The 12,721-nt window shown below is 38.3% G+C and overlaps 1 protein-coding gene across 4 annotated transcripts; it reads right to left on the bottom strand.

Moving 5' to 3' along the window:
- Positions 1 to 833: 833 nt before the first annotated feature.
- Positions 834 to 12,165, bottom strand: SLC25A30 (solute carrier family 25 member 30). 4 transcript variants are annotated; one of them, XM_027674339.1, is made up of 11 exons: positions 12,078 to 12,154; positions 11,394 to 11,483; positions 9,314 to 9,392; positions 7,656 to 7,803; positions 6,996 to 7,090; positions 6,633 to 6,718; positions 5,183 to 5,278; positions 4,200 to 4,324; positions 3,547 to 3,682; positions 2,519 to 2,599; positions 834 to 1,871 (listed from the first exon to the last, which is right to left on the bottom strand). In XM_027674339.1, the coding sequence occupies exons 2-11, from the start codon at positions 11,412 to 11,414 to the stop codon at positions 1,830 to 1,832; spliced, it is 909 nt and encodes a 302-aa protein (XP_027530140.1). In that variant the 5' UTR covers positions 11,415 to 11,483; positions 12,078 to 12,154; the 3' UTR covers positions 834 to 1,829. The 4 variants fall into 4 exon arrangements, with proteins under 4 accessions (XP_027530140.1, XP_027530139.1, XP_027530142.1 ...); XM_027674338.1 differs by having other exon boundaries at positions 12,047 to 12,150; XM_027674341.1 differs by lacking the exon at positions 11,394 to 11,483 and having other exon boundaries at positions 12,047 to 12,165.
- Between the last annotated feature and the right edge of the window lie 556 nt (positions 12,166 to 12,721).

Here is a 12,721-nt window from a genome sequence, read left to right as displayed (position 1 = left end):
TGGCACTAAGTGCCACGTCCAATCTTTCCTTAAACACCTGCAGGGACAGTGACTCCACCCTCTCCCTGGGGAGCCCATTCTAATGTCTAATCGCCCTTTCTCTGAGGAAATTCTTTCTAATGTCCACCCTAAATCACTCTGAAGTATTTGAGCCCCACTCCACCCCCCTACCATATGAAACGCAGAAACTGAAAGCAGTTCAGAGTCATTACATAATGATTTTAACACTTTTAATAAGTTTAAAAATGTCAAACATACTCTTTGCTTATATGGTGTACAAAAATATTTACAAGTCTTTCTATTAAAGCACAGAAAGTACAGAAACAGTTGTAAGGAAAACCACTGCACATCAGCATACCTATATATATATAAAACATTGTATCTTAGGAAAGAAAGTGCCTTGTGCATTTAAAAATCCATTTTTGAATTCAAAATTAGTAATTTTAAGTGATTATAATAGTTTTGAAAGCACAATGAAAATTCTTGAAGTGGAATGCAGGATTCTATGAAAAATGTGTAAAAGATTAACACAATGCCACAAAAAATCCAAACCTATGCATCTTACTTTGCTACCTGCTGTAAAGACAGAAGGTTCATCATGAGTTGCATCTCACCCTTGCATCATTCCCTTTCCTGGAATCAAACAGCAGCATTTAATAAGAATGTAACTATTTAAAGGCCCTGAAGTTTTGATACACACTTGAGCCTAAAGGTAATGTTTTATAAAGGTTGTGGTTGATTTCTGCATAAAGTATTTCCCTGCATGTAACAGCAACTTGAGCCTCTTTGGTATATGAAAGTGCTCAGTAGTTCTGGGTTTGGGTATCTTTTTAAAGAAGGAAAGCAGTCTTTATAGTAGATCTACTTTGGAAGGGTTAGTTCTTTTCACATAAACACCTACATGACACAGCCTGAACTGCTTGGTGCACCTTTCAGATGACAAGTAACAGCCAGTAACCAGTACAAGTAGTTCTTCCCAACAAAAGAGACATGGAAAGTTTTTCTCTGCAAGATCAGCAGATGGGCATGAACTTGTTTGAACTTCATTCATATGTAAATTGCAAGTAGGAATATCTTGAAGAATCACTTATGCTGAAAATCATCATGATACATTGGAAAAAAAAACTTTCTTCAAGCTATGCAAAACTGCCAACTGTAGCAACCACGCTTGCAAATGAAGCTGGATTATTCCCAGCAGATTACACAGACATCTAAGGATTTAGAACACACGAAAGCTCCAAAATCAGAAGCAGATTTTGCACTGCAGTAGGTATTTTGCTGACCTGAAGGCCTGCAAAGATGTCTTTGACACTTCCAATTAATTAGAAGCTTTAAGCTTTCACACTCAAATTGTATACATTTCCGAAAGCAGGAAAAGCCCAGCTCCTTGGTACTGCCTATCTTTTAGAAAAATCATTTTTCCTTTACAGAAATCTTTTTCCTTTCCTTACAGAAATACAGAAGAAAAAAACCTGTTCTTTGCCTCTTATAAAAAAAACTGTGCATGAGTCTCAAAAGGATAAAGTTGTGTTACAGATCTTCTCATTCAAGAACACCAAAACAGTTGACAGAGAGTATTCCACCACGTTTGGTTCAGTCTAGAAAATAGTGCACATCGTCCACTGAATCACACAAGCCATGGTTACAGGAGCCAGTTTGCCTTGAAATCACTTACAGGTTCTTCTCACTCAACAGTCCTCACACTCAACAGGAAGACCTCTTCCTTTGGCCAGCAGCTCAGACAATAAAGAGCAAATACACAAGACAACTTGGACATTGCTCTAAACTCAGACAGTACATTAACAGAATTCAGTATGCAGCTCAGCATGTCAGGCATCCAATTTCTTCAACTGTTCATATGTCAGAAAGAACTGGGACAGCTGATTGAGGAAAACTGTTTCCTGTTCATGCAGTACAAAATCGTCACTTTACTAAAGGATAGCAGTGTCTGTGTGAAACTGCGTTCCACACTTTTTTCCCTCCTATGCCATGCTGCCTAGTATTGGCCTCAATACTAGGCAGAACAATGAAACTTGCTTTAAGGCTGGTGATGCCAATTACTTTCCTATCTCTATTCCACAGGACTGAGGACGCAGCAGAATACTGCAAAAGCCCCTAGAGGGCCTTTCATGAGTCTTTCTTCACTTAGCTTTGAGGGGCTGTGGGAGGTTTGTTCATGGCAAAGTAACATTACTACCAATCCACTTCCCAGGGCTCTGATCACCTGGCTCTTGAAATAAAACCAAAATTGTGCGAGACTAAGATAAACAAAAAGACAGATCTGACATTGGAATAACAGAATTATTTTGCAAGATCACATTTTAATATTCACTCTGTGTGAAACTGACCAGCAGCAGTTGACTAAAAAAACCTGTCAACTACACAACTTCCTCTTCATAAAAAGGGAATATCTGTGATTTTCACAGATGGACACTTTTCACACTGAGTATTCTGTGAAAAACAATACTTGCTGTTGTATGGCTAACTTCATAGTCTTGCATACCTTTGAAAAGGATACAATGATATTCCAAGGACCAAGTCTTAACCAGTTTGGCCAAAACCCTTTATATAGAGCAAAAAAGCCTTCATTCTTCCATGTCTAGGGAAAAAAAAACAAACAACCATAACAACAGAATAAGAACATACTTATGTAATTCTTTATTAGTGAGAAATCTAGACAGCATCTCAGCTAACAGTACTATACCAGAAAAGAGAAGGGCTTAGTCCTGTAACCTTCATTTAAACATATTGTATGATGGAACAAAGAAAAATTTCACTAGATAAAACCAAGATTAGTAATGCCTGCAGCATTACCTGGCAGGTAAAGTTGCAGTCTATGTAATTCAGTACCCAACACAAATTAATCCAAATTGGGGTCCTTTACTTCCACCCAAAAAAGCCTTGCAGAGTTCTGCATGTAAGCCTGTAGCTCACATTAGGCATTCCCTTGAAATTTTTCAGTTTGCTTTACGGACTTCAAAAAATTTCGCTGGACAGTGAGACTTGGACTGTTCAGTCAACAGCTGGACACCAGTATCTTACTATCCATTCTTCTCCATGTAAAAGACTGCCATGCTCCCACTTCATTCCAAATTTAGAGATCTAAGAAACCATATCAAAGTAATCAAAATCAGAGACTGACCTTGCCTCTGGCTTAACTAGGCTTTCCATTATGCAGTACGCAACAGAGGAAAAAAAAAACCAAAAACATCTGTCCCAGATCTTGTTCTTCAAGAACTGAAAATTATCATTTCCTCTCAACCTGGCATAGTAAGACAGAGTGCTGCTGAGAGCCTTAGTCTCCTCATCCAAACACCAAAAGGAAGTAAGGGTTGTAGCAGACACTAACTTTCTTCCTGCCTTTCTGTCAACAGTAGATACTTTCCACACCAAGTGCATTACTGCCAGTAGAGTCCCTTCGAGAATTATGGCAAAAAGCATACCTAACTTACAAGGATTCATTTGTAGGGAATTGGAAAAATTGAGCTCTACTCCAAAATCATTGATTGATGGCAGCAGTATTTTTGTTGATAATGAATTACTTACTTGTAACAAGCAATCCAAAGTGCCCTTGTAGCTTGAGTGTCCCCCATGTTGGCTTCCCTGACTCATCATGCGTGTTCTTACAACATCAACTGGGTTGGATGCAAGGGCTCCAGCTAATCCACAAGCAAAACTTGAGCTAATAAAACAAAGGTTTAATGAAATTTAACCACATTTAAAGATGCACAAGAATTCCCCTTCCTCAGGAAACACGCAGTAGTAATAGCTGTTTAATGCTTTCAGTTAAAAGGTACATCAGTTAATGGATATGAAAAATTACTTTTCATTTACTATAAAAAGCGTTTTTTTGAAGACTTGCTATGCAGCACTTATACAGTATGCTTGAACAGATGTTGTGCCCCTGTGAATAATATCTAACTGGAACTTTGCTAGTAAATTCTAACCTCAGTTTGCACAGCTGAATGATTCAGACCACCCACAAAATAAATTTCCATATTTCAAAAGAAAGTTAAATCCAAGTCCTAAATAAAATTAGCTTCCATGCTACATGCTGCCCTTTGAGATGTTATTATATTAAAAGTTATACACATCAGAAGTACATTTACATCTAGACTGATGACAGATAAATCAAAATACTCATCCCCATAACAAGAATTAACCAATGGTGAACTACACAAACAGTTACACAAACTTACAGGAAGTGAGTATATACTGTGTCTCCCATACATCCAGACATAATTATGTGCTTCTTGGTAAGGTCATACACAGGCAGTTCCACTCCAACAACAATAGCAGCTCTCTGTGCTGTCAGTGATACTCCCTGGCAAAAGAAAGGATACAGATGAAGTTTGTTTGAAAAGCTGAGCTCTTATAATACAAAATGACACCACAAATGTGTTAAGGACATTATTCATTCAAATAAGGTTAATTAATACAAATCTTAGATGTATGTGCTCCAAAACCACAAATATGAAATAACAGATAAATCATTTTTCCACAAGGAATGGTGATTTCATTTTCTTTATGCTATTTTCTATCTCTGCTTAATATCTCAGTTATTGCATCCACAGTCAGCTAAAACCCCAAAAACTGTGTTCCTTCGCTGCTAACTGAAAAACTGACAAAGTAAGGAAGATGAACAGAAAACAGAAGATCATGAAACTTTGCAGAGAAAAGCACACTAACAGAAAAACATTTCTATTTCCAGCTGTTTCAGAACAATTGTCTATTTTGTGTCTTCAGTTGTTATATAGTCATTTACTGTAACTGGCACAAGAGACAATCTATGACTGAATATGAGAATCCTGAGATAGAGGGGATGTTCATTAGTACCTCTGCTTCCAGTGTTCTTCAGTATATGTTTTAAAACAGGCAGAACATACAGGTGTCATGCAAAAAGTTGTTGAACTAGTCCTAGAGCCAGTCACCTTAATTGAAGCCTACAATAGTTTTCCCTTTTCTAAGTGGCAGCTAATCCTTGAACACAAGACTGGCAGTAACCCTTCATCTAAAAGCACTGGGACACCAGCAGTGAAGCAGTCATGACAAATGACATACATATTAGCTCCTCCATAATTTAGCTGAGAACGCTGTAGAAATACACAAAATTCAACTAAGCAAGAAAGTGTACTTAAAGTGTAAGATAAAGTTAAAAAAAAAAAAAAAACAACAAACTTACCTTCCATAATCCTTTAGTGCCTTCCTTTTGGTAGATCTGTATGAAGTTGCCCATCATTCCTCCTTGAATCACACTACCTTGGGCTTGCATTCTGATCTGAGATTCATTTGAAGACAAAATTAAAAGGTAAACATTTTTCAAACATACAACTAAGAAAATAGCTTAATACAGTTTTGTTATTAAGTCACAATTTTAAGTAGTAAAGTCAATTTCTTTTGAATATAAATTATGAGCTGTCATTATCATAACCATAACAATCTTTTGCTTTAACTACTCAAATGCAGCTGCTAATTTTGAACAAGTATGTGGTAGAATTCTTAGCTGCATGAAGTCACTTCTATTTCTGTATGGGTACACTTCATTTAGATTAGACTGACAGACGGGTTTTGCAGGATGCCCTTTACAGTGTTCCCACAGGAACATGTTGAAATGAAAGGTTAAAATATTAATGTTTCAGCCAGTGAGAACCATGGCATTTGACCCTACAAATTTCTAAGAAAGCCCTTAGAAACCTGCCACGGTAACTTCCAAGTACAAGTTGGCAACAAGCAACTTGGTAAGTGGACATAATTTTGGGATATAATTAATTGAAGCCATACTTGAAATACAAGCTTATATTTTAAATGCCACTACATAATCACAATAGCACTATGAAGGGTTAAGTTTTTTAGTAGTTTCAGGAGAACAAAGTTTTCTTGAGGTTTTTTTTTAAGCAGCTATTTAAGTCACAAGCCCCAGTTTTGTAAGATAATACAATCAACCATTTCAAGTAACTGACTGGCATTACTTCACAGATTATTCTGAGTTGGAAGGGATCCACAAGGATCATTGAGTCCAACTCTTAAGTGAATGGCCCATGCAGGAATCAGACCCACACCCTTGGTTTTATCATCACAATGCTCTGACCAACTGAGCTAAACTGACAGATTTTTAAAGACATGGTCATTTCACCAATTCATTTTAAATGACTGATGCTGGAACACTATTTCCATGGAATACAGGATTGCAAAGCCTCTCTACAGAGTTAAAGAATCATACAGTCCAAGTAGCACTCACTGGAACTCTTCCCTCTAAATTGATCTTCACCTATTTTGAGCTTCAGAAACATCCTAGTGTAAAACAGTGTTACCAAGAAGTACAGATGAAATAGGTAGTGTGGCTTCCACGCAAACACTACAAGCATGAAAGTCAAAAAGAATTATTGTATATTATTCTCTCACAAAAAGTTATGTGTATCCAACTACCTCCCCAGCCTTCTGTTTCCTCATGCATAATGCCAAATAATTAGTATGGACTAGAAGGAGGTTCCAAGAATTCAGGATGTTACTGATTTTTTAAAAGTTAAAAGATGAGAATAAATAAGGCTACAAAACAAATCCTATATTCATCAGGAGATTCTGCATTTCCTCAAGGAGAGAACAAAAACTAAGAACAAACTGTATATAATTACCTTTAAGACATCTGTAGGGTTGGCAATAGATGATGAGATTACTCCAGAAAGAATGCCACACAGAACATTTATCATCAGGGTTTCATCTATTTCGCAAACAAAGAAAGAGTTTAGCTGCAGATTTACAAATCTTAAGATGCATCAGGGCAGGATGATGCCTCCCCTCCTGTAACCAGAGAGTGACAGTTACAGAATCCTTAAAAACTGCTCTGACAAGTTATCCTTGCCGACTCATTTTGTGGTAACTAGTACAAGGAATTGTCTTCTCAGTAGACTTGTTCAAACTGCTACAGTAAGACACCAAATGGAAACAACCAGCTTCAAGCTAGTCACTCCTCAATGAAATGGAAAATAACCACTCACCTTCTGGACGCTCAACAAACATTCTTTTTAAGCTCTGGTAAGTCCCTATTTTTATAGTTCCATATGAAGCTTGCCGTAGCATTGCAGGTGCAATCCTGTAAAAAGAAATAGCGATATAATGTTTATGCTCAAGATCAAAAAACTGATCAGTGGACACTTTCTAGAGCAGGAGAGACTGAACACAAGATACCTACCAGAGAAAGGCTGGTTCATTTAAATAGACAATTTAAACTCACTATAGACAAAACAATCTTTGGAGCTTTTTTTATTTGTTTGTTTTAAATAAAGCCTGCAAGAACAGGAATGAATGAACTGTGTAAGGATTACTATTAGACCATATGCCTCAACTTGTGATCTATAAAATAGCTGGCAGGCATGTCTGAAATGTAATTCCCCCACCATCCTACGTGGTTTAAAGAAAAGTATGATCATCTATATACAAAGGTTAATTCAATTTTTCTTCTGCAAGATGGAACAACCATTGCAGCACTGTAGAGAATAACTGTATGCTTAGCTATTTTTTTCCAAGTAGGTTTTGTTGTTTGTTTGACGAGTTTTTTAAAATACAAAATTCTATTGCAGAGTGCAAACACTGAAGTGATCTTAGCTTGGTCTTTCAACTTCCAGATTAAGCCATTGCTGCAAGTCAGTTAATTTTACCCAGAGTATAAGGCTTTCAATCCTTCTTCTCTGCATATTCTGACTAGTGCATGCACCATTCCACGATAGCGGATCTCTTTATATTTGGCATCATTAACTTGACCTTGAACCTGGAGACGTGTTTTGGTCAGATCGATGGGGAACGTACCTCAAAGGAAAAGCAGAGAGAAAATTAATTAAGTACTTACCTAACAAAAGACAACAAAGAACATCATATATGAAACAGCAACCTTTCTTATATGCCAAAATATATAAAAATACTCCCAAGGGAAAGAAGTCTCTTAACAAGACTTTCTTTTAAACAAGTGGTTCATGCTGTATCACCTTGTTTCTTCTAAAAGCTTGTCAGAGGCCTTACCTACTCCCTGTGTTTACATTCTCCATTCACTTTACTTTCAGGCAACATGGTATTGCCCGGTTGTAAACAGCCACATTGAATAGGACACTACAATCACAATCAAGTACAGAGTTTGCATGTGCATTCTACCAACACCTTTGAAAAGCACGTAATTGAAGACAAATAAATTCCACAGGACACGCTATACAGATTCTAAAAAAAAAAAAAAAAAAAAAAAAAAAAAAAAGGCAACAGCAGCAGTACCTATTTCTGTTCTTGCTTTCCTACTGCTACGTTCAGTTCATACTCTCCATGCTTCCTTTATGAAAGGGTTCAGAAAGCACATCCCTCCAGAGCTCATCTTTAGGAAAAGGACCACCTCAACATTCAAGACTGACCTAAGCACTAACAGGAATCAGGATTAACTACATCTGTTCTAGCAAGGTTTACCAGACACACAAAGCTTTTGTGAATTGTTTGTCTTCCTTACAAAGCTTTTAGTATTATTGGTCATGTTCAGTCAAGTCAAATAAGAGAAGTTTCAAACTCAAGTTTGCTCAAGTTTCGTAAGAGAAAGTAGAAATCCTTCCCTGGAGACATTCAAAGTCAGACTGGACAAGACTCTGAGCAACCTGATCTAGTTAAAGATATCTCTGCTCAGTGCAGGGAGGCTGGACTAGAGGACCTTCCAACCCAAACTATTCTATGATTCTATGAAAACAAAATAGTAGTTTTATGTGTAATTTTATATTGCATCTACTTTATTTGACAGACTTCTCATGAAAGTCAACCACATGCCCAACTATATTCTGCTACTATGAAAATCCACATTTCCTTTATTTTCATGTACATGCATTTCAGATATGACTTTATAAGGATATAGATATTTTAGGTCAGCCTTTAGAGTAGGCCTAAAACATCAGATGCACTGTCTCACTACAGCAATTATTCTTTGTTGCTCACAAACTGAATTTAATTGTTCAAATCTAATAAAATCTAGCTTATCTACTGTAGCAAAGCAAAAGCTGTATTTACTCATGACCACTGTCTAAGAACAGATCAAACAAACACCAAATAATAAAATGTAAAGGCAAAATTTGTATAAAAACAAGATTCACAAGGGATGAGGGTCTACAGACACAAGTATTCTCACATGGTAACACAGATCAGAGCAAATCTTCAGTCAGCATTACACAAAAAAACTCCTGTGCTGTAGACCACCATAGACTACTGTGTCACTGATAGTCTCTATTTAAAACAAGCTTGGTTCCATGCTAGCTGAATAAAGAAAGTAATGTGAACAGGTAAAGGAAATGCTTACCACATTCTGCAGTGATTGATGCTAAACCTCCATATATAAAGGGCTTCCAGTTTAGTGCTGGCATTATAGGTTCCTCTTTCTGTGAAGTAAGACGATTTTATGCTTCTGTAAGTACATCTTATACATGCTAACACTTAATAAAATTTTGTGCCTGCTCCATTTAAAATGGGCCTTTCAAATCTACTAAGGGTAAAAAACATGTAATACGATTGACAAGCAGAAGAAAGTCAGGAATACTGTACAAAGGCAGCTGGGTTCAAATCAATGTCTACTATGTATTTAGGCCACCACTCTCCTTACCGTGAAAGGTTAAAGCAGTTTGCCTCCTAAGGTATGATGTTAAGGAGCACTGCAGTGAATAGCCTCCAAGGATTTTTACCAAGTTGAACTAGTTTGACTACATCCTGCAATCGAATGGAATTTTTAAGACGGTCATGACAAAACTTCCTTTTTTTCAGTTATCAGCATTAACACGAGCTGAGCTGGTACACTGGGACAGAAAATAGGGGGGCACACGCCATTTTGCTTCCATTAAGACCTATTTCTGCTTCTGGTGTTGACAATATTTGTTCTTGTGAACATTACGTGAAAATAGTGTAATCAGGTATATAAGGCATTGTACATAAAAAAGGCTGCTCTAACTTAGAGGTCAGTTAAGTGAATTTGACAACATGACTACAAATCATAATTAACTATGGCATGTGCTCTGCAAGATGTTAAATTATCTTAGAAAAAATAAAAGAACTAGTCCAGCCAATACAAGACTGCCCTTCCCAAAACCAAGCAGGTCTGTCCACAGCTTATTTTTCCCCTTCCTCATAACATAAATACTTTCCCATTTTCTACAATATCCTCCTAAACATTGGATTCTACAGTTATCTTTTACCAATTAATTTTATGGGGAAATTGTACTTGAAAGTACTTCCCTTGGCACTTACATTCCCTGTTATTTTGTTTATTCACCTGTACAGCTCAGCTGGAAAATATCACAAACACACTAGTTACTTTTTGTTAGCCTTTTGTACAGCTGAACCTTCTTTAGTCACTTCCTCTAGAAGTGCCAATAACCCAGCATCCAAATGAAGTTTCAGAAGTTGCAGACACTCAGCATGCCTGAGCAGTTTCTGCAGCCCTGGTTTTCCTTTCATCATTCTTTACTTCCTGAAGAGTTGCCTGGGTCTTCTGACACACAGTAGAATGAAACTCCAAAGCACACAATTTCAAACACTCAACACCTACGTGCACAGAAACCCATCTTACTCTTTAGACCACTGCAAAGAACACTGCTGATGTAAAAAATAGATAAACAAGGAAAAGGCAACTAAGGACACCCTTCCATACTGCCAAAAAAAGTGCAGTACAGAGGTCAGGACCACAGGCACAGACTATGCTAGTTTTTCCATACAAATGGAACAGAGCCACATGGGGATGACACTGTACAGAGGGGAGCCAGTTCTAGCTTCAAGATCTTCATATTCCTGTTCTGCCATGATTAATGACAGATCATTTAATTAACAGAGACAAAGCCAAACTTGGTGTTCCCACTATCAGCCACACACTGATCTTTGCTTCTGAGAAACTTGTCAAAACTGGCAGTTAAGTCCCTCTGCCCCAATATACTAAAACAAAGTTTCACCTATCACAAATACCACAACACTGATAAAAGTAAAATATATCCTTTTTCTGTTTGTTTTGTATTTCACTCTGCCTAGGCAGTGAAGGCTACTCACTTTTTCTATGTAATTCTGTGCACTGCCAAATAAAGTTTTCAATTTGTAGATGTATTTACTAATATTAGTTGAAGCTTCAATATGCATGTAGGATACCCTAATGCAGAAATTTTACAGGGCACTCTTATTTGACATATCCCAAGGTGAAGGTCAAGGTCTGTACCTCTGAAAGGCTACTAGTCTCCTCCTCTGCCAGTATGGAAAACGAACTATGAGTCTTTCCACTTCTATCCTACATCCTTCCTTCTAGCTTTCCTTAATTTAGAAAGAAGTAGGAAGAAGAAGGAGAAATTAAAGCAAAGAGGCAGAGCTGATCAGAGGAAAAAAAACCAAAAACCCAAAAAACACACCAGCCAGTAATTTCGTCCCATGACTTCAGCTGTTTCATTTTCTGTTCATTTTCCGAATTCTTGGTTTGCTTCTTACTCCAAATATCTTCCCTATACCAATAAAAACAATAAGCATCTCCTTAGAAGAATTCCACATCAGGTGAGGGGCAAACTAGTTAAAAAGGGAAACCAGCCATCATTACAGAAAAAATTAAAGTCTTCAGTTTTATGAAAAGATATTGTCCTTATCAAACATATATTGTTGTTCCCTGAACTTTAGTGATGACAGAGGGATACTTGCTGGGTTGAATTAATACAGAGATTCATCCATGTGCTTTCTGCAAAAGTCATAAGCAAGTTTGCTTGCTTTTAACCACAGCATGACCGGAATGAAACCAAAACCCCTGGTTCCATAAACGAATGTATCACTTAAAAAGCTCGAGATTCCCCTGTTGGGGAACAAGCTTGAAAAGTCACGAATCGAATTATATATTGGTTAAAAACATCGTCACCGTATTAAACGCACGGTGTACTTCAGCTTACAGTAGTTTTAGCTACTTAAAATGGACTCGGCTCTAGAGAGGCAACAAGGACTGCAGAAATAACTACACACAAAAGATAGTCTCCCACCCCACCACGACCTGAGGGGCAGCAGCTGCCGCCTCCCCACTCACCCCCGAGGTCTCCTCCACCCCCACGTCCTGCCGTGCCGATCCCTGCAGCTCCCAAATCCTGATCCAGATCCCGCTCCCTGCTTCCGCGGCGGCTTTTGGGGAACGGGGAACTCCGCCCCGGGGCGGGCTCACCCGAGAAGCCGAGCCGGCCGGGAAGGGGGAAGGAAGGGTTGGGTGTAAAGGCGTAGTCGGCTAGAAGGGTTCGCTGAGCCTGCCTATAAACAAACTTGGGAAAAGATTAACCACCCTGACCTTGCAGTCAGAGGTCTCCTCTAGCCGCTGGCCTTGGGAGGCTGCTGGGCTGGCGGGGCAGGGTAGCGTTTTCCACTAGCGTTCCTGCCCTGGAGCCTGGCTGTGTCAGGTATTTCAGCGCTCCCGATTAACGAGCAGGTCACTCGCCCCTTAAGGTTTCTCCTCAGCATTAGCTACAAGGGCATTGATTTTGCCCCTCGGTTTACGGTCGTATGGGCGCCCGTGCTGCCAGCGACCCTGCAGCTTCCCTGAGTCGTCAAAGGAACCTTTAGCTACGTGCTGTGTGGAGGAACAGAAAGGAATGAGGTGGGCTTAAAAGAGCTACTTTGCTCTTTAAAATACCACGCTGCATGTTTTTGACAAAGCAGTTAGATGATATTATTATTATTATTATTATTATTATTATTATTATTATTATTATTA

The sequence above is a fragment of the Neopelma chrysocephalum genome, unplaced genomic scaffold (genome assembly GCF_003984885.1).
Source record: "Neopelma chrysocephalum unplaced genomic scaffold, ASM398488v2 Primary Assembly neopelma1_25, whole genome shotgun sequence".
In the NCBI taxonomy this organism is placed as follows: Eukaryota; Metazoa; Chordata; class Aves; order Passeriformes; family Pipridae; genus Neopelma; species Neopelma chrysocephalum.
This window is presented reverse-complemented; position numbering and strand designations above follow the sequence as displayed.

What these genes read in the sequence shown, in the direction of transcription:
- SLC25A30 (XM_027674339.1), bottom strand. Translation starts at nt 11,414, where the DNA reads ATGGGACGAAATTACTGGCTG. An exon ending in TTGAAAGCCTTATACTCTGG is followed by an intron (nt 7,091 to 7,655) that starts GTAAAATTAACT and finishes TTCTTTTTACAG; the next exon opens with GATTGCACCTGCAATGCTAC. An exon ending in TTGGTCCTTGGAATATCATT is followed by an intron (nt 1,872 to 2,518) that starts GTATCCTTTTCA and finishes CAGCTGTCCCAG; the next exon opens with TTCTTTCTGACATATGAACA.